General features: G+C 39.0%; 1 protein-coding gene across 5 annotated transcripts in view; it reads right to left on the bottom strand.

The window, feature by feature from the left end:
• The window catches only part of PRKN (parkin RBR E3 ubiquitin protein ligase), a 1,215,897-nt gene that overhangs the window by 355,738 nt on the left and 834,188 nt on the right, over positions 1–25,971 (bottom strand). For all 5 annotated transcript variants that reach the window (XM_073219865.1, XM_073219867.1, XM_073219864.1 and 2 more), the window contains exon 7: positions 20,689–20,825. In XM_073219865.1, coding sequence (XP_073075966.1) covers positions 20,689–20,825 — 137 coding nt within the window. The remainder of the gene's footprint in view (positions 1–20,688; positions 20,826–25,971) is intronic.

The following is a 25,971-nucleotide window of genomic DNA, read 5'->3' on the forward strand; positions in this document are numbered from 1 at the left end:
CTGTACTCTTATTTATATCTGTTGTATTTTAGACCACATCTCTTCTCAACCATTTGACACTGAAAAGCTGTTATTATTTTCAAATGGAATTTTTTATTTACCCATGTATTCCTGTAACATTCTAGAAAATATTTGAGACAGTTACACAAATATACACAAATACAATTAGATTAAAATATATAAACAGAAAATTGGAGAGAGTATGAACTAGTAGGAGACTACTAAGGACAAAAAAAATACAGACAGTGCACACAAATACATGCCATAAAATATTACAGGTCCTGAAGATATGCTTTGGAAACTCTGACTTTGTAGTGGTCAGAAGAGAGGACAAATCATGATCGCTAAGTGTTATATTATGTGTACCATAGAAAGTATATGTGTAATTCGGGAGAATCAATGTTTTTCCTGGAATAAAGTCTTGGGTCATCTGACCAAGGAATGTGACTCTCTTTAAACATCTGAAATAAGGATGGCGTGTTCTGGCTCCTGAGCTGGAGAAGCAGAGGGAAGTGGTTTATGGGAAGGGCGGAAGAAAGCAGACAGGAAGAGGTGAAGTAGACACGTGGAGACAAAGAAGGAGGCTTTCCCACACCTGCCCTTGCGCAACAGGAGACACTCCACCCTTGACCATAAGTTCCTCTCTCTTCCTATGCCGTGTAGTTGGTTCCACTCCTGTCAATCATGTAAGACTCCCAGTACAGAAGGAAATTTCTTTCACGAGTTGACACTGTGCAGTGAGCATAATGGCCACTGGCAGCCCTACCGGGAGAAATTCTGCATTTATTTCTTGTATTGCCCTTCCCTGTGATCTGAGAAGCATGACGCTAAAGCAAATGCAGCAAGTGGAATTCACGGAGCCCCGTTCCATTGCAGCCTCACTGGTGGCCTCCTCCTCAGAAAGTGAAAAGGGCCATGTAACTCACATTACATTGAATAAAAATTAATTTTCTGTTCGATTTTAGGATTCCATGATATTCTACATGGGCATTTGCAAGTTATAATCTGAAGATCTCTCTGAAACGACCAGATGCAAGAGCATTCACCACAAATGAATCTTAATAATAATAACATGTAAAAAGTACTGAATATTTATCTTTGTTTTTCATGGGTGTTTTGTTGCAGTTCTCAACCAACCTGCGCTGAAGCTAGAAATTAAAGCAGTATCTTAACTACCTCCCTCCTGCCTTCCTTTCTTCCATATGAGGTCCCTCACCAAGTCCTATCAACGACGAATTCCAAAGAACTCTGGATTGAGTCGCTTCTCTCCGGGTCCAGTGGCGCCTCGCTCGGGCAGGCTGGCGCCATGTCTAGGCTGCCCTGCTCAAGCCACTCCTTTCCGGCCTTTCCTGGTCACTCTTGCTCCATTGCCATCATTTTCCTTCCTCCAGCTAGAGTGACAAAATGCAAATCTGACAATGCTACTTCTTCTGTTTTAAGCTTTAAGGTTATTTCAAGAAAGATGAGCTCTTACTACACAACCTTAGTGCAGGCTGGTTTGGTCCCAACCCCCGGTCTGGGCTCTTCCCACTGGAATCCAGCCAGTGTCGATTTCTCAAACCTGTTCTGTTCCCTCCTGTCTCAGGGTTTTATCTCGGGGTGTTCCTTTCAGCAGGGCTCTTTTCCGGGCCCTGTCTCACCTCCTCATTTCTTCTACCTGGTATGTAAATAGGTGACTCTCCAGTCGCTGGTGTGTGATGAATGGTTGCAACCCAGACTAACTGTAACAGGAACAAGCTTATCTATTCTTCAAACTATTGTCTCCCCCTTTGACTCCAGTGGAGCCTGGGATGTAGCAGATACTGCTTTCTGTACAATGACCCTGATGGTAAGATCTGCCTATCTGGTATTCGAAAGGCACACTTTATACAATGTAGAGTCTTAAACTAATGTCTGCTTTACTCAGGCGATATAATCTCATGCCTTATCATTCAGTGAGATGCCACAGTTCAACATATTTCCCCAAAATGTGATCATGAATAATTTTTTAATGAAAACGAAGGTCTATTTCCAAGAGAAAACTATTTTAAACTATTTGTACAACATTCTAAAGAATTCAGAAGCAAATTACCCATTTCTCTATGAAATAAAAACAGCAAACTTATTAGGGTACTTCCTGGAATATGAAAAATTAATATTGGTAATTTAGAAGTCTATCTCCTTACAATGCAGTTATAGTCTTATAAAAACAATGTATTCTCAAAACAATAGCTAAATGTTTTAAATTCAAGGTATTTTGAAATAAATTCCTCAGGCATCAAAATAGCTCTGTAGTCTTTTCTAGAATTTTATGTTAAACATTTGGAAACACATATTTCATTGGCATCTAGAAAGCAACTGCAAATGTTTCTCTTGTATTCAGTCCTCAAAAAAGACTCCATTGCTAGGCTCTGACAAATGTGCCTCCTGATATCTCACTGGGCTCCTTCGCAAACACACGCTTAACAATTATAAGCCATTTTGTAAAATGCACGCTATTTTCCCTGGAGAACAGAATGTCTCAAAGTGATTGAATATGTAATTGGGTAATTTTCTGAAATACGTATTATTTACTTGGATCTCATTTCAGTCTCACTGGTAAACAGAATATCTCTGCTCATGGTTATTCTCTTTCCAAAATCTTCCACAATCATCAGTGCCCTTCTGACGTGCCCATAAACACACCATGTGACCTGGGGCTTAGATCATGAAAAACCAAGCCACCCATGCCAGCCTCCTTATTTAAATGACAGGTGGGTTTCCTTTTCCCTGAACTGGGGTTTTCTAGATTTTAGGCACAGTGGAAAATGCATAACAGGACTTATACACGTTTTCATGATTTAGATCATGTTTTAGCTGGTTGCAAATCTCATTATCAGCTTTACAGCTGTTTTTCTACCTTGATATATTGTTATTTTTGGATCAGAAGGAAGAACGGTAAAATTGCCGCCTAGAGGCTTACTTTGGAAAATGAAGTTTGAATTTAGCTCTTGCTGATTTATACCCAGTGTGCTATACTTAGCATGTATGTACAGTTAAGCATGCTTTATAGGTAATTACTCCTTCTACTACTATGAAGCTGTGCATAGCCTAGAATAATACCCAGTTCCTTAAACAGTACCTTCTAAGGCAGTATGTTAGGTCAATAAATTCTGATGATGGTGGTGTTATTTCATCCAACAAGAGATCTTACTCCCTCTGAACCAACATCTTTTACTACTTGTCTCATTATATATGAACAATAAAAACTCACCAAGACCACTGAATTAACTGAGGTGAATAACAGAAAGTAAACAGTCTCTAACTGAAATGAGTACATTCAAATTAAAGTAGGGAATAAGAAATCCACAAGAAAAATTACTTTAAGTTGTTTTAGCAGGTGAAGTGTCCAACATTCTTTTGCTTCTAGATTGTACCAAAAATATTCCAGAACACAGTACTTTGAGAGCAGCAAACTTGAACTTTCCCCTCTACGCCAATTTTACAGGACACTTAAAATTTGGTATTTGCCATTTTAAAATTAGGTTTTTTAGTGCATAGTGCTAAGTGTGTAGCTATTTTATTATTCAAAAAATGCAATGTAAAGAAAATTAACCACTTTCAACATAGTCTCTGCTATGACTTGAAGACTTCATACCTTTGACTTGCCTGATGTGAGCTTTCCAAGTGTTGAGGTAGGACCATCAGTTCATTTAACAGGCACAACTATGAAGGCTGTTACTGTCCACACACTTCCTTCTATAAGAGAGTCCTTGATATGCCATATGGACAATCGCTCCCAATGGTCCCATGGGACACAATTTGATAACTACTGATCTAAAGACACCACATGGGGACTGAGCTGTTAGTATATCCTGCATACCTGCTACCAGTTACTTTCTTCACTTACTCATTTGATGGTGTTTTACTTTGAGTCTGATAAATTGAATAGAATTAAATATTAACTCTTGGTTTAGAAGCCAGCAGCAAAGGACTGTAGCATTTTTGAAGTGGAAGAGGTCCTGGAGATAAAATGAATTTCATGAATATAAGATGGAGAGAAAAAACTAGCTTTGGATTGAGACAAACTTGAATTTAGTTTCTGAGAACCTTAGTTTTAGCACTTGCAAAATGGGGTTATTATTACTGACCACACAGAATCAGCAAGAAGTTTAGATAAGGTAACATGTGCAAAAGGCCCACCACGGATTCTGGTAGCTAGAAAGTGATTTGAGCAAATTAACTAGATGTTCAGTTAGTGGTAAAGTCAGGAACAGTCTTGTGATCTGTAGTTGAGCACTACTTCTACAATGGTAGTCTAATGAGAAAAACAAATACAAGGTCACTAATGAATGCATCTATTGTAGGTCCCAAAGAACAAATTTCAAGCAAACTGTTATCATTTCCCTCAGAAGAATTATCAGGACAGAAGAAAAACACATTCTGAGACAAAGCAGAAACAAATAATACTCAGACACAAAGCCACAAACAGTTAACCATCGTATTTATGATGAGCCATTAAGAATATTACAGATAATTTATTTAAAGCTATAACACAATGGAGAAATACACACTAGTAGAAGTCACTATTTTTTAGGCTGCTAAAATGTTTTTAATTGCATTTCTTTTCAAGGTAACTGTACCAGATGATAGTTATTAAGCTGGCTGGCTGGCAGGGGCTGGGGGGGTAGGTGGTAGTCCTCTGAAATGCACCATTGAAGGGGCTCTGCCAACCTGGGTGTGAGAGGGCTGGGGGCTCACTAAGGGAACATTGCCATAGAGCTTCTATGTTCTATCTTTGGTGATGGTATTTCTGAAGATAAAATGTATGTCTGAAGGGTGTTTTCTATTAAGGGAGTTGTATTAAAAATTTACATGTTTTATGAAGTTTGTTTTTAAATGAAAAGCTTAGAGGCATGAGTTATTGCCTTTGTTTTTCTACTTTGGTCAAATCTAAGTTTTTTGTGTTTCGGTTTTTTTTGCAGAATAAGTGAGACATGGGTTATGTTTAAAATCATGTCATTTATTTATAAACATTGATTTATGTGGTACTTGAGCATATTTCTGACACTTAAAATGACTGAACACTAAAGTGGGTTCCTAAGGGAAGTGATGGATTCCTTTGAAGGTATAGAGTTTAAAAATGGGCTGATTTAAATAGGGCTGATTTTCACCTGTTCTAGATACCTCTGAAATAGGTTAAAACTGATAATATTGCAGTGTGTCTCATATAGTAGGAAATTGTTTCATTAAAGTTTTTTCAGTGATACACATGTACATATTCCATACACTTACAGTATCATGATGTGAAATGTATTTCCTTCTGTGTACAGCAGCCAAAAAGTTTGGAATCCATTGAGCTAAATCAGAGCTTTTCAAAATTTCAGTGGGGAATATTTATCAGTAAAAAATGCCACTGCTGACTTAACATAAATATTGCTACTGTTTACTGTACATTTAAACACATACACACAAATTATAGGGTGATTAAAAATATATAAAAATAAGAACTGTAAAATTTTCTTCTTTTATCACTCACTCAATCCCTTTTTTTAGTTTGTTAATTCTTCAGAATGATGTGATTTAAATTTCAGACTACAAATTTATTCAATATTATACTTGATTATGTCCAAAAGCACTTAAGGAAAATTTACTCATTGCTCATTGATGGCCTAATCAGAATACAAAATTTTCAAGAAAGGACTTAAAAATTATACTAACACCTTAGGGCAGCCCATGGATGCTCTCAGTAAAAGAAGATAAACAACAAATAATTGTAGCCTTGCAATGCAACTATTTATATTCCTATATATATCCCCTTTATATAACATTAGTTTGGAAAATCTGCTTATATAGAATGAATCCAATTTAATAATTTTAATAAGAACTTCTATCAGTAACTTTTAAAGTAATATTTTACAGGATATTTAGATCACATTTTATACTTCTTATAATGTTAACTGCTGATTCACAGTAATTAATTATTTCCATTATTAATGCAGTAATGCAGAAAAAGTAAAAAAGAAACATGTTTTCCCTCTTTAGTCATGAAACCTTAAAACTATGTTGCAGTTTCAGGTTTCCTGATAGACTTGTTTGTTATCTAGAAGACATTCTCAAGTGAAGTCTATAATGGGTGGTGCCTGGGAAGCTATCATATACAGAATCCCTATTGTTTATTAGGGATTGTTATTGTTTTTACATACAATCTTTTTCAATTCTGAGTTTAGACTTATTTTCATGTTAAGTGAGAAGATGAGCTCGCCATCTGGTAGAGGAGGCCTGGAGTTGGATCAGTGCCATCTGACTGCAGTCAGTGCTTAGCCCATGGTCCCTACACCATGGATGTGCAACAGAGTCTACCACTTGCAGACCGAACCACCAAAGGAACACCTTTGTGACAAGCACTGCCACGTGGCTACCACATTCTTCTCTGTACCTAGGCATTTCCCTAGACTTCATTTCACAGGTGCCCTTGCAGCACAGAGGCCAAATGGCTATGTCCTGTGCATGACATCTCCCGGTTAGGGGTGATCAGAAAGATGCACATCTCCATTCTCATTCCTTTCCCTTCCGCCAGCTGGACCCTAGGTATGGGGATCAGTCTGACCATGACTATAGTGATAAGTTCCAATGGAACGGCAGAGCCAAGAGACAGAAATGCCACTGTGAAGAAAACCACCCACCCACCTGAAACACCACTGCCACCCACAGGCAAGAATTAAACTGTGTTTGTGGGCGAGCCATTATATTTTGGGTTCTGTTGGTTACAGCAGTTTAGTCTACAATAACCAGTAAAACATTTTTAGAAGCCCTGATTCGTGACAATCCATCTGGGGACACCAGCGCTGCAAATGCCATCCTGACCACCTCCACCTCGAAAAAGAAGATGGCATTTCTACTTTTACAAAGAATGGAAAAGTTCAGAGGACCTGCTCTGAACTGAAAATCCTCCAGATCTTAAAACTGGATAATTGGCACAAAGGCCCCTGTATTCCTTAGCACACTAGTGCTGACAGGTGGGAAACCAGCCCTTGCTGAGTAGGCACTGCAGGGGTAGGAAGGGACAGGGGACATGCCACATCTTCTGGAACACTGTGCCGTTGAACTGCTGTGGAGTGTCCCAGTGTACCACAGTAGACCTCTGAATTTGGGGGTGCCCAGTATTTGGAAAATATTTTAGAATTTAGAAGGTGGTTGTTATGGACTAAGTTGTGTCTCTCAAGACTTCATGTTGAAGCGTCAACCGTCAGTACTCTGGGATGTGACCATGATTGGAAATGGGCCTTAAACAGGAAACTCAGTTAAAACGAAGCCACTAGGGTGGACTCCAGTCCAATCTGACTGGTGTTCTTGTAAGAAGAGAGTGGAAAACACCCAGACCCCTGGAAGCTCACAGTGAGGTGACCAGGCGGACAGCAGCCCGGGGGTGGCCGTCTGCAAGGCAGGGAGAGCATCCTCAGGGGAAACCAGCCCTGCCGGAGCCCGGGTCTTGGACCTCCAGCCTCCGGAACTGCGAGGAAATCGGTTTCTCCTATTTTAGCTACCTTGTCTTTGGTATTTTGTGACGGCAGCTGGAGCAAACCAATGCAGTGGCAAATTATGGAAGGACTTTTACACATGAACCACAGGAAGGTCTGGTGCTGGCTGGGAGGTGGAGGAGGAGGGGGGGCAGGGCTCCCAAGTGACCTCAGACAAAATAAGACCACCGCCTTGAACCCTATTCTCACTGCCTGCTCCTTTCAGTATTTCTACTGCATTTCATACAATATTTCTCTCTATAAACATATAATTCTAAGAAAGACAATTTCTAGTAAAGACTTGAAAAGCAGAAAATATAAGAACTATTAATTTTCCAAGCTCCTAAGTGAAGTCAGTCATAGACCATATACGATGACCTGGAAGGCATTAAGATTTTATGGAAATATGTAATATAATTGTTTGGTTCAGATAGTATATATTTATTTCCATCTTGATATTAGAATATTCAACCACTCTTCCTCTTGCTGAATTGGTATGCATTTAAAACACTAAATGGTTTTCACTGTCCTGCTTAGGAAACAAATGATATAAACTCTCATGAATATGTAAATCAACCCCTCTAAGCACATTATTAATTATTTCAAAGACAGTTGGAGGTCACCAGCTCACAGCAATTTCTGTGCATGAAGTTTCAATAATATAAGACATCACGTAGTAAAGAAGAATTAAGTTTTATCACAGTTGCCCTGTGTGTGTGTGCATGTGTGAAGGTACCTGTGCACGCATGTTTTAAGGCAAAAGTAGCATGGAGAAAACACAGCACTGGAGAGCCTGAGAGACCCTGAGTACAGTCTGTGGATGAAGATAGTGGAAGGAGTAACAATTTGCAACTAAAACGATTGTTTAAAAACACCACCTGCATGAATCAGGAAATGTAGACTTGAAATCCGAAGTAATTTCTGCCTCAAATACACTTAGATTTTTTTGAACTAGAGGTCACAGATGGCCCTAATTTCTGTGGATTAAAGTTGTGACTAGCTCCAGAAATTTGTAGCACACGAAAATACAGCTCATTTCTTATTTCCTGAGACATGCTAAAAATTACAAAGAGGGTCTGCCCCTGCAGTTTTAATGTTTTATGTTGCCAAGAGCCTCTTTGGCAGCTGTAAGTCTGCTTCTTTATAGGTGGTTCTGTTAGGCAGAAAGACAGAAATGAGCAGGATGAAAAGGAGAAGGGGCCCCCCAAAGATGACTCAGGGAGTTGATCAGATAGAGCCAGAAAGTCAGAAATGACTCAGCAAGTTAATCAGATGAAGCCACAGGGTCTGCAACTCAGGAAATGTCCAGGGTCTCCCCAGATATGAAACATCAGAAGCACAGTCAACAGCACAGCCCCTGCTCCCATGTCACCAATCAGAACAAGCCTAGAGAACTGACACCTGTCAATCAAGGACCTCTCTGCTCTGCCAAAACCACATAAAAGAAGCCTCAAAATAAGCATCTGGGCCTGTCTTATCTTAGGCAGGCCCACTCTGTTACTCTATGCAGAGTGCATTAAAACTTGCTTTGCTCTCTTGACTTGGTTTATTGTCTCACTATATCTGACTTCCCTGAGCCACCGAACTGAGGTCTTTCCTTCTGAACAGTTCTCAGCAATTGAAGTGCTTTGATATAAACCCTGAGACAGTGGAGGGGCAACTGCCAAAAATGAAATGCAAAGCTGTGGAGAGTAGTATATGGAATTACTGACAAATGAAGAAGAATATTAAACATAGTGAACTATGCGTTTTCAGAATTCATGATATAGATCTAAGACTATAAAACTGCAATAAAATTGATCTTGTGCAAGTAACTCTTCACGGTCCCTATTACAGTTTGCTTTTATACCGCTGATTGTGAACTTGATATTTATCTGATGCAAAAGATAATAAAGAACTGTTTTCACACCCGAGATAACATAGATGAGGAAGATAAACAGAGCCATTATGCAGTGTGATTAACAAAACATACATAACAAAAAATAAGAATGAAAATCCTCAGTATTGGAAAACTTTGCAAATGTATTCAGAATTTTCTGACTAGAGGAACAACTTAGGTGCCTCCAGTGAGGGAAATGTGGAAAAATCTTTCAAGCATCAAGTTGGAAGTTAAAAGCAGGCAAACACCCACATTATTAAGGCCCACATATACATAGGTGGTGACACTATGAGGAAAAAACAGAAATGAGTATCGCAAACATCAAGGTAATAGCTGCATCTAGGCAACAGCAGGAGGCTGTGATCAGAGGGCACATGGAAGGCTTCCAGGATGGGATGCTGGGGATGCCCCTTTCTTGATTTGGGTGGGGGTTACAGAGCTTCTCTATAACTACCCAAATCTGTAACAATACAAACGTGGGTAAGCATTGTTATGTATGCATGTCTCACAATAAATTTAAGAATACATCAAGCCATTTAAAATGATACACTTACAAGTCAATTAATATTCTATTGACTATGGTCATCACCCTTCCAGACTTGGGAAAGTACCCTCTCCGATGATACTGCTGAGTGTAGACTCCAGGAAAACGCTGAAGGCCAATGAGGCCGGAGACAGGAATTTAGATACACACTTTAATAAAAAGAAGAAAACCTAAAGACAATTGCTTTGAACAACTCTTGTAGCTAACTAAAGCATTTACAGGCATCTTTCTAGAACTCTTTGGATAAATAACATGTTTATATGTAAAAATGGTTTGCTCCTACCCTTATAAAACAAAGGTAGAATGCTCTTCTTACGACTGTGGAGCAGAAGTGGGTGGAAAGAAACTATATTTGCCTTCTCTGCTAGCTATTCAAAACATTCCCACCTTACTTCTGTTTTCTAAAATGTCATTTTATTTTTAACCACTTAATAAAATGTGAGCGAAGATAAAAGAGTTTGGAAAGTAGAAACTCGAGCAAAGTAAGAATCAGGGACAGTTTTCTCGAACATGGGGTGCCTTTTAAAGAGAGAAGCAGTTCTGCTGGTACCATTTCAAGGAGGCATATAGGACGGCTTCACTTGTAAAACACTAAAAACACACACACATCAAACAAATGGGAAAGTCTTCTGTCCTCTCAGAAGCAGAATTCTATAAAGGCAGCATTTCCAAGGCCAAACAGATGACCATACAGACCGCGCCTGGCGATCTAGCTAGAATGAGCTCCCGAACACCATCAATTCTGCCCTACAGCTCTTTTTCTGGTCCTTATCCATGTACCAGTAACTCCTCATAATGAAGCTCCTTGATTGAGGGCTGCTCTGCAGCAGGCGGGGAGAGGAACACTGAAAGGCAGTCAATAAATTTGCGTTTCACATCCTCCCCACCAGCATTAGAGATCACTTTGCAGACCTGTTTGCTTTTCCTCCTGGGCTCACAGCCAGACCATATTTCCCCCATTATTTGCACCCATGCACATGCGCGTGTGTGCGCACACACACACACACACACACACACCCTCATGTGGTTAGGTAGGGCCAGTGACCAGGTTCTAGAATAAGGAACTGGGAAAAGGCGATGTGCTCCACTTCCAGGATGGGTCTCTAAAAACTCCCCAGCATGATGCTCCTCTGCCAGGTGGCCTGGACAAAGGGGTGATGGGCATTCTGAGGCAGCTCAAGGGGCAGAACCTCTGGGTGCAGAAGTCTGAGTCTGAGTCCCTGAGCGATGCTGTGGGCACAGGCCCCACAGCCAACCCGCTTTGGACCATCACACGAGTTAAATAAACCTTGAGTCTGTGATTCCCATGTTGCTTTTGTTAAAGAAGTTAGACTACCACCCTAATTTTACACTGCCTCATACATCCAAATCAAAGGGAAACTATCAACACTGCTAAAATCACCTCAGAATATAAAAGATAAAGGAATTTAGCATTGACCTCAGAAAATTAGGAAGTTTGGTTTGATTTCAATTAATTTTGAGGCAGAAAGATTAGCTTTGGACTGCAAGCTTATCAGCTGCTTGACTTCTGATGCTGTCATTTTCATGGTGTATCAAAATTATTCAAGATCTAGGAGCTAGGAAGAGAATGGATTGTACATTTCAGAGATGGAAAGACATTTAGAGAATGAGAGCATGGGGACAAGCTTATAGGCAGTTTGTTAATATTTTAAAGCTCATTCTATGGATTGTCCAAGTGCTTTTCAGAAATATATTAATTTAACTGCTTTGAATGTGTGTCCATTATATTTTATGCTTTAAGTGAGAAGCTCTTTAGTAACCAATTCTCTTGGACTTTTAATATGTGTATTGATTAGTTGCATATCTTCTTTGGTGATCCATCTTTTAATGTACTTCCCTGTTTCAGTGTAGTTTTTAGGAATTATATTGACTTGCTTATTTGTGTGTATTTGGCAGATCAATGTTCAAAAGCCCAAAGAATCAGAATTTTATTGTTGTTAACTATTAACAACCATTTGATCAATAAATATGAGAGATGCCCTCTCCAAAAAAAAATTAAAAATAAAAATTAAATTAAATTAAATTAAAAAAAAAAAAGCCCAAAGAATCATTTATGTTGGATTTTATGGTAAGGTTCTGATGTAGGTGTTTAGAAACCATTCTTCTTGACTCTTTAGGCATCAAGAATATCTCTTTATCTCAAAATGATCAGAACTATCTGCCTCATGCTTAATATTGCCCACAAAGACACCAAGGACCCTAATGGAATGAAGCTGGTGAGCAGACATATTAGATAGAAAGGAAATGTCATTCTCAGTTATATGAAAAGTGGCTAGGGAAAAGAGTCCAAAAAAAAAAAGCAAAGCATTGAAGGTAGAGGAGAGGATGTCTTGGGCACCAATGGCACGTTCCAGGGGAGGTGGAGCTACACCTGAGGTCACAGGAAATCTGTTGCACTCATAATGAACTAGAAGTAAATGTTTTTACATAGCCTCCATCCTATAGATTCTAGAGCTGCACTCTGAAATAAATCAACCTATGCTCATGAAGCTCCACCAAGCTGTACAAATGGCCCTCAGAGTAAAGAACAGAGACAGAGAGCGCTCTGGCATTTCAAAATAATTCCTAGATGGAATGAATGCTAATAATAGTGGCTTTGGCAAAAAGACAGCTAATATTTCAAAATGATTATGGAGTTTTTCCTAAGGCCCATAGCTTTGTACGAGAGTTTGTCAGAGACTCTGGAAATAGGCCATTTTAGCTGTGTTTACCTATCTTATTCTCAAATCCATCAACACTTATTGAAAACCTGTGCTGGCTGGCACATTAAATCACTCATGGGCAAGACAGAGATGGGCAGACTGTATTTATAATGCCATAGTCTCCGGTCGCTGAGGATGCTCAGCCCATGGTGGTCTTCAACCTCTGAAACCTAGGGACTTTAGCATACACAGAGGCACAGTGCTTTAACTGCTGTTCTGGGCTTATCCACTCATCTAGTGATTGAGAGCGCATTGTCTAGAGCCCCAGCTATTGAACCCCAGTTCTGTTACTTGCTAGCTGTAATACCAGATGCAGTTTGATTGGCTTCTCTGAGCCTCAAATGCTTCACCTAGGAAATGGGAAGGATGCCAGCATCCGTGCCAACAGAGCTTCACGGGGATTAAATGGACGTATGTCTGTAACACTCGGGATGACACCTTATGTGCCGGGAGTAATCAATCAGTAACAGCGCTAATCATCACTAATTTGCTACTCCTGGGAGGGGGAATCCCACTCTGACCAAGCACAACACATTTTTGTTCAAATGAGCTCACACAAAGGAAGCAAGGTTTGTAGTTGAAACATGTTTTAAACCAGTTTTAACTGTTTGTCATCATGATCCAGCCAATGAAAAAGGTCGGTTCATGTTGGCTAGCCATACCTTGAGGAATGTATATGCCTGAAATTGAGCTTTGAAGGTGTTTTGCTTAAAAAGTTTAAAAGAAGCTTGGGAGACTAGACTAGGGAAAAAAGACCATCTTATTCCATATGTTTTGGTGGTAAGAGGTATTAGACATTTATACAGAAATGGTGACTTTATATGGACACTTAGCAAGACATTCGGTATGTGGGCTACTTAGCAATAGAAATAAATGCTTTACATAGCTCTATGTGGCTTCTGTGGGGCTGGTGCAGTTTGAAAAATAGTTTGCTAAATCTACTTACACAGCCTCTATTTTTTGATATACAGTTAATAGTCCCAGAAAACTGATTTCAGTTTTTTTTCTCTCTCATAATGTCCCTATTCAAATACTAGAGAATGGTTTATTTGTCAGGTTCTGGAAATATTAAAAAATGATTTTTGAGACAATGGCTGTTTTATATAGACTGGGGGAAGGTTGAGAGTTAATAGCTACACTGACCACAAAGTACGGAAGAGCAATCTCAGGGCACAGACAGATGCCTACTTCACTTCAGATTTGAATATACACTTGCCAGCCTAGCAGGACAATTCATTCTAGTTTGTGAGCATCAAAAGCCCTCTGGCCTACGCCAAACAGGAATACAACCATCAAGCAAATTCAGATACTCTTTTACCAGTGAATCTGTTCCATTGACAGCTTCTTGTAAATCCCTGAGGTCAGAAAAGCCAAGGAGTGGATTTAAGCCATGGATTCCAGCACCAGAGTAACTGTCTCTCAGGGTGAGATACGAACTTTGTTGTTTAAAGGAAGTGGAGGCTTTAGGAATAAAATGCCCTGATTACATAATAAATCTTGCTTTAATTTTCTTGGAAGAGTTGCAATCCAAAACAGTAGTCACCACAGGGATCTAAAACCATTTGGCTAGGTGCTATAAAATGGCACAGTGGGAAGGTAAATGGGGATTTCTTCAGAGAAATCAACAAGGTCCACTCTTAGGCTTTTACAAACCAAAGATAACACCCGGGCCTGACTCTTAAGGTCCAGTCATTTTACACAGAGCTGTTGAGGCCAAGCAAGAGCCACATAGGGAATGCTGAGCAGCACCGGGACCAGCCAACACCCACTTTGCTACGTGGGTCTGAATGAATTTTGCACCTTGCTGGAGTAATACAGCCCACAAATGGCTGAACTTCCAATACATTCTTAGTTTCTTTATGGAATTCACCATTGTTTTTGCTTTTCATATGTATTACTAAGTTTTATTTATAAGATTCATAGACATTGATATAACCTTTTAATTTAACCCCACCATGGGAAAAGACTGTGCCATGGAAATAATGTGGGTTTAATCAGTTCTTGTTCCTGATAGTCTACTGTTTCTGTTTATAGTTTGGAAAGCTTTGCTTTCTGTTTGTTTTATTAGTACTTTATGTGTCTTACTCTATGCTCCCTGAATTAAGGCAAAGTCAAATAAACCCAGGGGAAAAGATGGCCAGGTAAGTGGCTAGCTGAATAATGTTTAATCATGGGTTGATTTATGTATTCAGTTATAGGAAACACCTACCTATAGTTAAAGAATGGCTAAATACATGTTCCTTTGTGAATATACACATATGTGCAAAAATACATTATATACAGCTTATGGAAATACGTGCTTATACAACAACCAAAATAGCAAAAGCCAATACTTATTGTGGGCTTACTGTTTCAGTATTTAATCTACATAACATTATTTTAATTTATTTACATAACAGCTTATAAAATATGTGCTATTGTATTATCCCCATAGTACCTTAAAGGAAACTGAGGTACACCAAGGTTAAGTAACTTGCTCTACATTACAAAGCCTCAGAGCCAGGATTTGAACTTGGCTTCTCTGATGCTCTGTGTACAGCCCAGGATATGTGCAAAATGATTTGTTAGTTTATGGTTGGTAATATTAGGGCTTATACAGGTATTATTCAAAATATGGAAAAATTTAGCTTCTCTAAGACTTAATGTGCAGGCTGATCCTGGTACTTCTCATGCTCTGGTCTGCCTGTCGGATGATCATGTGTCATGAATTGCAATGGGAGCACCCTGAGGGGAAAACTGGGAGTCCTACAGCCCAGATGCCTCCTCTTACCAGTTTCCTTTCATAGAAGACAACCTGTGCTTGACTAAAAGAATTTTGGGCAAATTAGCTCATTTTAATGAACTCTGTGAAAACATATAAGTGACTTAAGATTCCTGCAAAGAAACCACTAAATATAGTATTAATAAAGTTCTCACAGCAAACAGTGAGAACAGCAGCAGTGACAATGTGAGGGACCGTTACCCTAGTGGCAACCCCCACCTGGACTGTGTATAGGCCTGGGATATACAGTAAGGAGGTTGTGAAGACAGTACACTCAGCAAGATATGTGAAAACTGGGCAAGTAATAAATGAAAAGTGTTTCTGTTGAGCAAAGATTCAAGACAATCTAGTTCACTTTCTGTGAGAGAAAAAAAGTCTCTAATTATATTTGTAAACCTCATTTTTTGTAATATGGGGAAACATAATTTGAGTCACAGTGAAAAAATGGCTGAAGTAATAGATGACAAGCAATATTGTGACAAGTTGAACTACATATTATTTTGAGTAAGAACTTTTGGAGATACATATTAACACACTGATGAAGACATGAAGAAACGAGTGTGTATGGGAATGAATTACGCAGGGTGGAAAGTTTGCTACCCGTTCTTTTTAATGTGTCTTAGCCTGGGTATTTTTGCTACATTCTCTTTCAATATGAAATCAAATATGAAGCTTTCCACTTTTTATTGTTAAATGTTAAAGGAAAGAAGTGTCAGAGAAAATAACATCTCCATAGTAAGTGGCATTTTAAAAAATAAAAACAAGGTTTTAGGGAGGATTATGTTTAAATAACCAGTAATGAGGGAGGTACAGTTCCAAAAATATTTTAAAGGATTCCAAAGGAAAAAAATACAAAGTAGCATATTTAAAATTCATTCATTTCCTGCCTCACTCACTATTAAAACAAAGAGGTCAAACCTAGGAATGCATAAAATGCTAAGGATATCACTGACATAGTTAATGTAAAAAAAATTAAATAGACAATTAAACTATAGCAGAATCTATATGATGCATTTCAATGAGAGAGAGCTTGACCTCTTTCCACACAGAGGCTGTTAGTTATCTTGCGGCAAAGAACTAGCAAAAAGTAACGCTAATTTACATATATCCTTTATAAAAATTTAAGTGATCCAACTTAACATTTGCTATGTCTATACGGATGGTTAGTAGTGTGATATACAGAAAATATTTTTGAAAAAAGTACATTTAATATAGTCACATGAGAAAAAGGTGATGGTTCTAAAATGAGAACAAAATGCAAATGGATCTTAAACTTACGAGAATATTCTCAACTTCATCCAAAATAAAGGAAAAAAAACACCCTATGGAAATGCATTTCTCAAACACAAAACTAGAAAAAAATCCCAATGTCTTTCAACTCCTCTGCTGGCGAGAAATTGCTGTTTTAATACATCGCTGGTGGGAGTGAGAACTGTCAAAATTGTTGGGAAGAGAATTTGAAGCATTTAATAAAATAAACACACATTTCCCCTTTGATTTAGCAATCCCACTTTAAGGACTCAATCCCAGTGATAATTTGACAAAATTGTGAAAATGTGTGTGCACACAGGTCTATTAGCTGTAGCAATATTTGAATTTAAAAAGTGAAAACTTAGTGTTCACCAATAAGGGAAAAGTAAGGTATATCCACATCATGGAATTCAATGATGCTATTTTTTTAATGGAGAAAATATTCATATATTTCTAGGGAGTGACCTCCAAAACATAATAGATAATATAAGAGTGCAAAAAAGCAAAGTGGAGAAACACATGCACAGTATTCTACTTTTTACTCAAGAAGGGGATGATAAAATCTGTATCAATATCTACATCATTAGTAATGTGTTCACATTGTTAAAATGGGAAATCTTTCAAATAAAGTTGTGCCTAAGGGGGAGAAAAGGAACACTGAAGTAAATGGGTATAAAAGCTATATTTCTTTGAATGTAACTTGTTTTATAGCTTTGACTGTAGAATCATGTTAATATTTTACATAATTACAAAACAAAATGAATTTAAAAGGCAATTCAAGAAAAATAAAATATGTAATATAAGTATAGAGTAAGCAGACATGATTGCATCAGGATATACCCTAGTGATAAAACAAACTACAGAACTTTCAACAGGGTTTTCAGGAATCACACTTTGGTGATGGTGTTGATATTCTAATACAGATACTATTGTGTGTGTATTGTAACTTAAGACAAATGAATAATTACAATGGTATCACTTAGTAATAGGATTTTTGTAAAGGGAAGAAGCAACAATAGTTACAACATTAGTGACTTTAAGTAAAAATTCCATAATCCTGAATTTAAATTGGAAATGTCAATGTAAGTAATATTGTAGTTTATACCTTTTATTTAAAAAGCATGTTTCCTAGCTCTTTCACCTAGGTCTAGAAACAGTGACCAACCTAGTACCAATGAGCACACAAGCACCAAGATTGTGACTCCTAAACACCATTTCCCATTAAGAGGAACCAGAGTTCCTAAAAAAAATGGTTGATTCAAAGTCATTGGACAAAAGGTATAAGAAAAGCCTAGGATATTTTGTTATAGTAGAAATCCTGGCTAATAAGTACAAGGTGGGGGGTCATGGTTCTATTTTTTTTACCTCGTATGTTTGAAATTTCCTATAATTAAAAAAGGTTTAAAATTTTAAAATTTAGAAACTGAGTTTTAGAAGAACTTTATGAAGATAAAATTGGAAAATGGTTAGAAATATTTCCCCATTATATGGTTTTGTTAAAGAAGAGAGTTAATGAATATAAAATTATCACATTAAAAACAGTAAAAGTGGAATCTTAGAATTTACAAATAAATAAGTCACTTTTGAATCCTTTGGTTAAAAATGTAAAGGCACTATATACCTTTTGGTGGCTTTTTCTTAATATATTGATGCATAATTAAGAAACTGCATTATTGGCAAATACATTATTGGAATTTACAAAGTCAGTGCAATTAGTTTCTTCCATTTGGATCTGTGAAGTAATTCTGAGGTATATTTTTCATCCTTGATCAACATTAAAACTAGGTATTGAAATAAACTGAACTTGAAACTTGACCATTGAGTCAAGTATCTCATAATTTCAAACCACAGTTGTTAGTTAGTGAAATGCACTGACTCACACTGCAGTCATTAAAAATATATCTATAATGAGGTATTGACCCTTGACTCAGTCCATGTATAAAATTAATTCAAAATGTATCAATGACCTAAATATAAGAGTTATGTTATTAAAGAAAACACGGGGGTAAATCTTCATGACCTCAAGTTTGGCAAAGTATTTTTACATTTGATATCAAAAGAACAAGCCACAAAAGAAACAACAGATAAATTAGACTCCCTCTGAAGTATAAACTTTTGTGTATCAAAAGACATTATCAAGAAAATGAAAATACAACCTAGGGAATAGGTGAAATATTTGCAAATCATGTATCTAATAAAGGTCTAGTATCCAAAATACATAAAGAACTTTGATAACTAAATAACTGTAAGACAAAACAACTCAATTAAAAAATGGGCAAAGGCTTGAATAGACATTTCTCCAAATAGATGTGCACAAAGCTGTGAGGGCCGGGCCCCTGGCCAGGGCTCGGTCCCGGGGCTGATCCACCGCAGCTCCCTTGCCCAGTGGTAGTTCTAAGACCTGGTATTTTAGCCTCGTCACCAGCTGGAGAAGATGGCGCCCATTTCCTGCTCACCACCCTTTCCCCTCTTCCCTGTTGGGGATTGGCCCAGCAGACTTCCGTACCCGTGCACAGCTCATGCTGCCCGCTTAGAGTGGCACGTGACACCTATCCGCTTAAAGGTCACGCATGATACTGTCCCGGATTGGTTGGGTGACTGAATATAAGGGAGCCCGCCGGGAGGGAGAGGAGCTTCCCGACAACTGCTGTAACCGCCGGGAGAGATTAGACAATAAAGCCTAGAGAAGAATCAAGACCTTGGGCGTGTTGCTTCGGTCCCTGAAGGGTTGCGACACAAGGCAAATAAGCATATGAGAAAATATTTAACATCACTGGTCATTAGGAAATGAAAATCAAAAACGCAATGAGAAACCACTTCAAACTCAATAGTATGCCTATTAAACAAAGCAAAACAGGCAAGTGTTTGTGAGGTTATAGAGAAACAGGAACCTTTATAACTTGCTAGTGGGAATGCAAAATGGTGTAGAGCTTTGGAAAATAGTTTGGTAGTACCTCAAAAGGTTAAACATAGAATTACCATATGACCCAGTAATTGCATTCCTAGGCATACATCCAAGAGAAATGAAAACATATATCCACACAGAAACAGTGCACAAATGTTTACGGCAGCATTATTCATACTAGCTGAAAGATGAAAACGCAAATGCCCATCAACAAATGAACTGATAAACAAATGGAGGTGGTATCGATATAATGGATATTATTCAGACATAAAGAAGAGTAAAGATGCCACAACTTGGATAAACTTCAAAAACATTATGGTAAGTGAAAGAAGGCAGACACAAAAGGTCACATGCCATATAATTCCTCTATATGAAGTATCCAGATCCTGACCTGGCAAATCCATAGAGGTAGACCACAGTGGGCACCAGGGATGGAGGCCAGGGGGGATGGGAGTGGTTACTGAATGGATATGGGGTATTTTTCTGGGGTGGTAAAAAGGTTTTGAAACCAGAGAGCTGTAGATGGTCATTGCATTACATTGTGAATGTACAAAATGCTACTGAATTGTACACTTTAAGATGAATAATAAATTGCATGTTATGTGAGTTTCACCTCAATTAAAAAATGTAATAATAATATGGTGCAAGTAAAGAATGTTTTGTCATGTTGAAAGATAAAAAATTACTTAAAATATTATTTCAGTTTTATCTCATTCTTTTGTTTTTCTTTTTTAATATATGTTCTTTCATATCCAGGTATATGTGCTCAAAATTTTTAATGATAGGGGTGTATCATTTAAAAATTTGAATACTTCTGCTCTATATCCAGGGTATTCAATCCATACCTTGCAGAGCGAATCCATAAACATACTTGTGTACTTTGGCCAAATACTATTTTTACATTTATTTTCAGTGCCTTTATGCATGTTATGCATTTTCAAGTTCAACACATTTCCTTCATACCTTAGTGTTTTGTATTTTCTTATAATCTACCTATTACTATTTCTTGACCAGCAGTGTGATCAAATAGATTTTGAATTTTCAACCCATCAGCTAAGGATTGAGTATACCTAGGATAGTTTTACATCAACAGTTGTTCTTCTTTCTTAATAAGCATTAAAAATGGTGGGAAAAGTGCTCTACTTACCCACACAGGGCAGGGAGTAGCCAAGCTGCAGGTCATGGATGAACTGCCGGTCATTAAGTCTTGTCACACAGTATAAGTAGAAGCAGTCTAGGCATATCACGTGGCGGTAGTGGCACTGGAAAACCAGGACAGGGCTCCTGCACAGACAAAGACAGACATTTCTTCTAGTACCTTGCAGGACGGACAGGCGACCTGTGCTTTCGGACATGTTTTGTGATCCCAGTGTGTTGTTTAGAGCACGCTCTGTGTAAAGACCTGCCCGGGTAAGCACTGAGCTCAGGTTTACCCATGTTCGCTGTATCTTAAAAATTAGAAACACTCCATTAACTATGGAGGACACTGATTTTCCTAATTTTAGACTTCTTAACATATTTACCAACCAGCTCTTTAAACCCAAGCTCAGATATAACCTCTTTCTAGAAGCTTTCCCTGACTCAAACCCTTCCCCCAGAAAAACTGATATTAGAAGATACTTTCTTAACAATGAACAGATCCTTAAAATTCAGTTTACCCACTTATTTCAAAGTGACATCTAACAAAATGGGGGGGGAAAAACTTGGTGTTTTAATGTCATGGATCTGCATGCACAGCAGCCAATTTAATCTGAGCAGGAGAGTCCCTAAATGTTTTTATGTGCCTCCATTTCCTATTTCTGGACCGACTGAGGTCCTTTCAAGGCCGCCATTTTTTTAGCAGGGCCTTTTTCAATTAGGCATTGACTGTGTTCTGAACTTCTGACCTCTTTCCTTCTAACAATTTTCCCCTTGAAGATGATAAATAAAATGCTTTCCACTTTCTAACATAGGATGCGTGCACACACACACACACACACACACACACACACACACACACACACACACACACACACACACACACACACACACACACACACACACACACACACACACACACACACACACACACACACACACCCCATATACACTGCATGATACTGTGGAGCTGCTAGACTTTGACTTCTCCTTCCATAGATAAGTTCTGTGAAAAATATCTCCATTCTAATTGTAGCAATGCGGCTGACTAAGCCTTTACAGACCCCTAATCTGGAAACACTGGAGAAAATATTAGAACATTTATCAAATGTTCCTACATATATAACAAGGTTAAGAAGAAAGCTTAGCAATTACCCCAGAGAAGAACTAAAAGGAAACTTAAAAACCAAAGCAGTGAGTGTGTGAACTGTGGCTACAGTGACCCAGAGAGCTGCTAAGGTCCCTGGTATACATCCCCTGGGCTGGCAAAAGCGCCCTTTCCCATCCCTATTAGGGGTAGGAATAGAAGGGGTTCTCTTTCATGTGCAGACACTAGTACACATTTATGGTTTTGCCCTTTCATGACCCACATCTCACCAAGTACGGCACTGAGCACAGGATAGTTATGTAATCAATAGTTACTGATTGTACCTGTGGATTAATGAACAGAATGTTTTTATTATAATTTCTCTGCTCTCATTCACACACGTGTTCACTCAGCTACTTATGGAGCATCTACTTTGGCTAATGTGGAATGCAGCCCTGAGTGAATGAACAAACACCTTGTAGTTTTACTGGCATAAGTAGGGAGAACACATGATCATGCACACAGTCTGGGGACACATGGGCATGCGGGATGAATATTACTAGGAAGTACATGCAGTCCCCAAACTCTGGTGCCACAGAAGTTAGGAGAGGAGGAAGGTGTGGGCCAGGATGGCTCCGCCAGGGAACTGGGCTGTGTTTGAAGGAATGGGGGAATTGGCAGCAGGTCCCTGGAGGGAATGTGGTCTCTGGGCAGAGGCAGGACACAGACGTGGACAAGAATTCTTAGAACAGAAAAGCTACCATCTCGGTGGGTTGAGAGAATGTAACAGAAAAAGATAGAAGACCTAGAAAAAGGTTGAGGGCAGAGAAGATTCTGGTCAGGGATGGTAGGAGGGGACACTCTAAGAGACAAACAGTGTGTGGCTTTGAGGTGATGGGATTCACTTAGGGCTCCTAAGCATGGGAAGGGAATGGTTTTTAGAAAGCTTAATCCTAAGGAAAGTTTGCAGGGAAAGAAGCCAGAAGTCATGAGAACAATTTAGAGGTCATTTTAGTAATTTAGGCCCTGGACTATGGTGTGCTGCTGGTTCCAGGGCTAGAAGTGACGACACCAAGTGACATTCCTGTGGAGAACCTGCCAGGGCTTGTCTGCCAGGGTCTTTGCTCCTCCTGACATTCTTCTGTGCCCTTTGCTCAAATTATATATAAATGTTAACTGATCAATCTAGAAAATGATTTTACCCTAATAAGCCAGGTTACAGAGCAGTTAATCAAAGGTTAAATAAAGTTCTCAATCATACATAAAGGGAATTACAAATGTTACACTTGACATTACTGAAGAGTTATCTGTAAGCAGTATGACTCCCTGACTTGTATTAAAGTAGTCCAAAGACCCTCTATTCACAGAACATTGGGCATAGTCTTAGTCAACAATATGCAGGCCATTCCCATCCATTACCGAAGTAGAATATTATTACATAGTGTTCCAAACATTTAAACTCTTGTAAAAATTAGTTCTCCAATACCTACACAATAACATTTTCATGTTGATCTGCTAACATGTGTTTGATCTGCTCGCTATCTTACTTGTGTGTCATCTCTCCCCCACTCCCTCCCTCTCTCCGGTCTCCCTCACACCCTCATTTGCCTCCTTCACACACTTTCCTCTGCCAAAATCTATTTGTCTCTGTCTGTCTGCTTCTTTCCCACATGCACATCTTCATTTGTACTTATTAGAAGAGAGGCTGTGGTTCCAATTTCTCAACTGAGATGCAATGTCCCAGAAATTTCAAGATATGTAAAGATAAGGAAACAAATCTAGACCCTAAAGGAAATAAACATCTAACAAGCTGCGTAGGACAGGGACACGCATAATTGCAGCACAGGGCAGAAATACTCTGAGTGGGTAGAGATGTAGGAAGTACTGGCGGCTCTTGATAGCAGCCTCCAAGATGCTGCCCAGTGGTCCCCACCTCCTGGCGCCTGTGCCCCACAGTAGATCCCTTCATGTCAATGGACTGACCCACATACTCAACAGGAGAGATGCACAATGACAATGTGTGATTTCTGGGGCCTACTTGGAAAGACACGGCAGCTTCTGCCTGTGTGCTCTCTTAGGTCACATGCTCAGAGGGAAGCAAACAGTCATGTTGTGAGGACACTCAAGCAGTCATATGGAAAGACACATGGCAAGCCACTGAGTGGGCCAGCACTGAGCAGGCCGCCACCTAAGCCCGTCGTCTCTGAAGCAGATCCTCCAGCACAAGTCACATCCCCAGGTGACTATGGCCCTGGGTGGCATCTTGATTATGACTTTATGAGATGCTCTGAGCAAGAGCCCTCCAGCTACGTGGCCTCCAAATTCCTGACCTCCTGAAACTGTGCAAAATAATATTTACTGTTGCTTTAAGTCACTAAGTGTGGGGGTAATTTTTTAATGCAGCAATATATAAGCAATATAGGCTTAGAGGAGGAGGAGATCACATTTAGACAGTACATCAGAGAAGAATTCGTAAGTAGTGGCATCTGATGGAGGATCAGGATTCCAGTGGGAGGAGAGAGGAAAAACGCACCAGATCAGGAGAAGAGACTGAGTCGTGAAAGTATGGAGCATGGGGGCAGAATGCTGAGTTATCCAGTGAAGCCAGTTTTTTCATTTACCCCAACGAAAAGCAAAACTAAATAGAAATATACATTGAGGTACAGGGGAGTCATCTAAAATGCAAGTGAAAAACAATTGAAGTTAGGATAAAATACTAAATGCAAATCACTGTGGAGATAAAAAATAAAATTTCTTCACTGGAGAGAGAGAGTGGGCCCTTAAATTTAGCTAATACTTAACCCTTTACCCTTGGAAGTCCACGTGTTGCTTTTACAGCGTTTAGTTTGTGTAGCAGTAACACTGAGGTTACACCCCAGTCAGAGATCTTCCAAAGCTCTCCACAAACCTTCTGCACATGAACAACTGTAGCTCCTGGGAATTTAATAAAGCATTTCATTAGATAAAAAAGGGGAAGGAAGCTATACAATTAACTAACAAATTTATCTTCTTAACCACTGTCACTTTAAATCCCTTTTTGTTAGTGATAGCTTTAAACAATAAATAAATAAATGACTGAATCTCAGAAGCCAAAGGCATTTTCATTTACTCTGTGTTTAACACATTACCTACTAAGCACCCAAATGCACTACTGATAAAGTACCTAACATGGTACCTGCCTGCAGAGAGGCGGGAGATGACAATTTAGCCCACATATGTCATAGGAGTTCCTTATTTGAGTCAGCAAAGTGAGCAATCCCAGTGCTTAGAGAGACCTCTGATCCAAGATACTAATTGATAGACTCAACTTGTAAAAATTAAAATAAGCTTCCACAGTCGAGTGACCTCTGAAATTCTATCCGGCAGCCAAGTTTAAAATCTGAAGTAAGTTCATTTGCCCATTAGTCTGCCTGGAATCAGAATCCTATTAAGGCACTGGCAGATTCTGAACAAGCTCATTAACTATCCCTTCCAATTTCTTCTTGCGTCCTCTGTTCCTGCTTTCACTGCTTTATCCAGCCCACTTTGTGGCACAAAAAGGGCTTACCTATGCTCTGTGAGCATACTTGTACAAGTCCTAGTATTCCAGAATATACAGCACATGCGGGGTAGGCTCTTCACTGAAGCCTACCTGTTCTAATTACTATCATTCATCCATCCTGCCAATACTCTTGAACAACTGCTATATGCCAGGTACTTCTCTGTCAAAAGTCACAGAAAAGTGCAGAGGGCATGGTCCCTCCCCTAGGAGGTCAGAGTCCTGTAAGGGTGAAGATAAGCGAGTCACCATTTCATGACATAGTAAGTGCTGCTGCAGGGGTGAGCCTAGACGCCCCTGGCCCACTCTCTGGGGCTGGCGGAAGGGGATACGTCACAAGCAGCTCATGCCTCCATGCATTCAGTCCAGGTACAGAACAAACCAAATGGCTTCCCTTGCTTATAAAAGCTTTAAATAAAATATTATATAAAATATGTTATAAATAAGATGATTGAGAAACTATAAGTTTTCTGTTTCTTTCCTAATGAACAAAATTCTCTTTTCCACTTGAATTCTCATTCAGTAATTCTGTATCCCCTGTGTGGCATTGAATGCTACTGAATTCAAGAGAATCTCTAACCTCAGCCATTGTTTCAGAGTTTGGTCCCACTTATCAATACTCTGCAAACTCTTTTGTCATTAATGTACAGTTTTATGCCTGGAAAACA

Source organism: Manis javanica, chromosome 13 (assembly GCF_040802235.1).
Source record: "Manis javanica isolate MJ-LG chromosome 13, MJ_LKY, whole genome shotgun sequence".
Classification (NCBI taxonomy): Eukaryota; Metazoa; Chordata; class Mammalia; order Pholidota; family Manidae; genus Manis; species Manis javanica.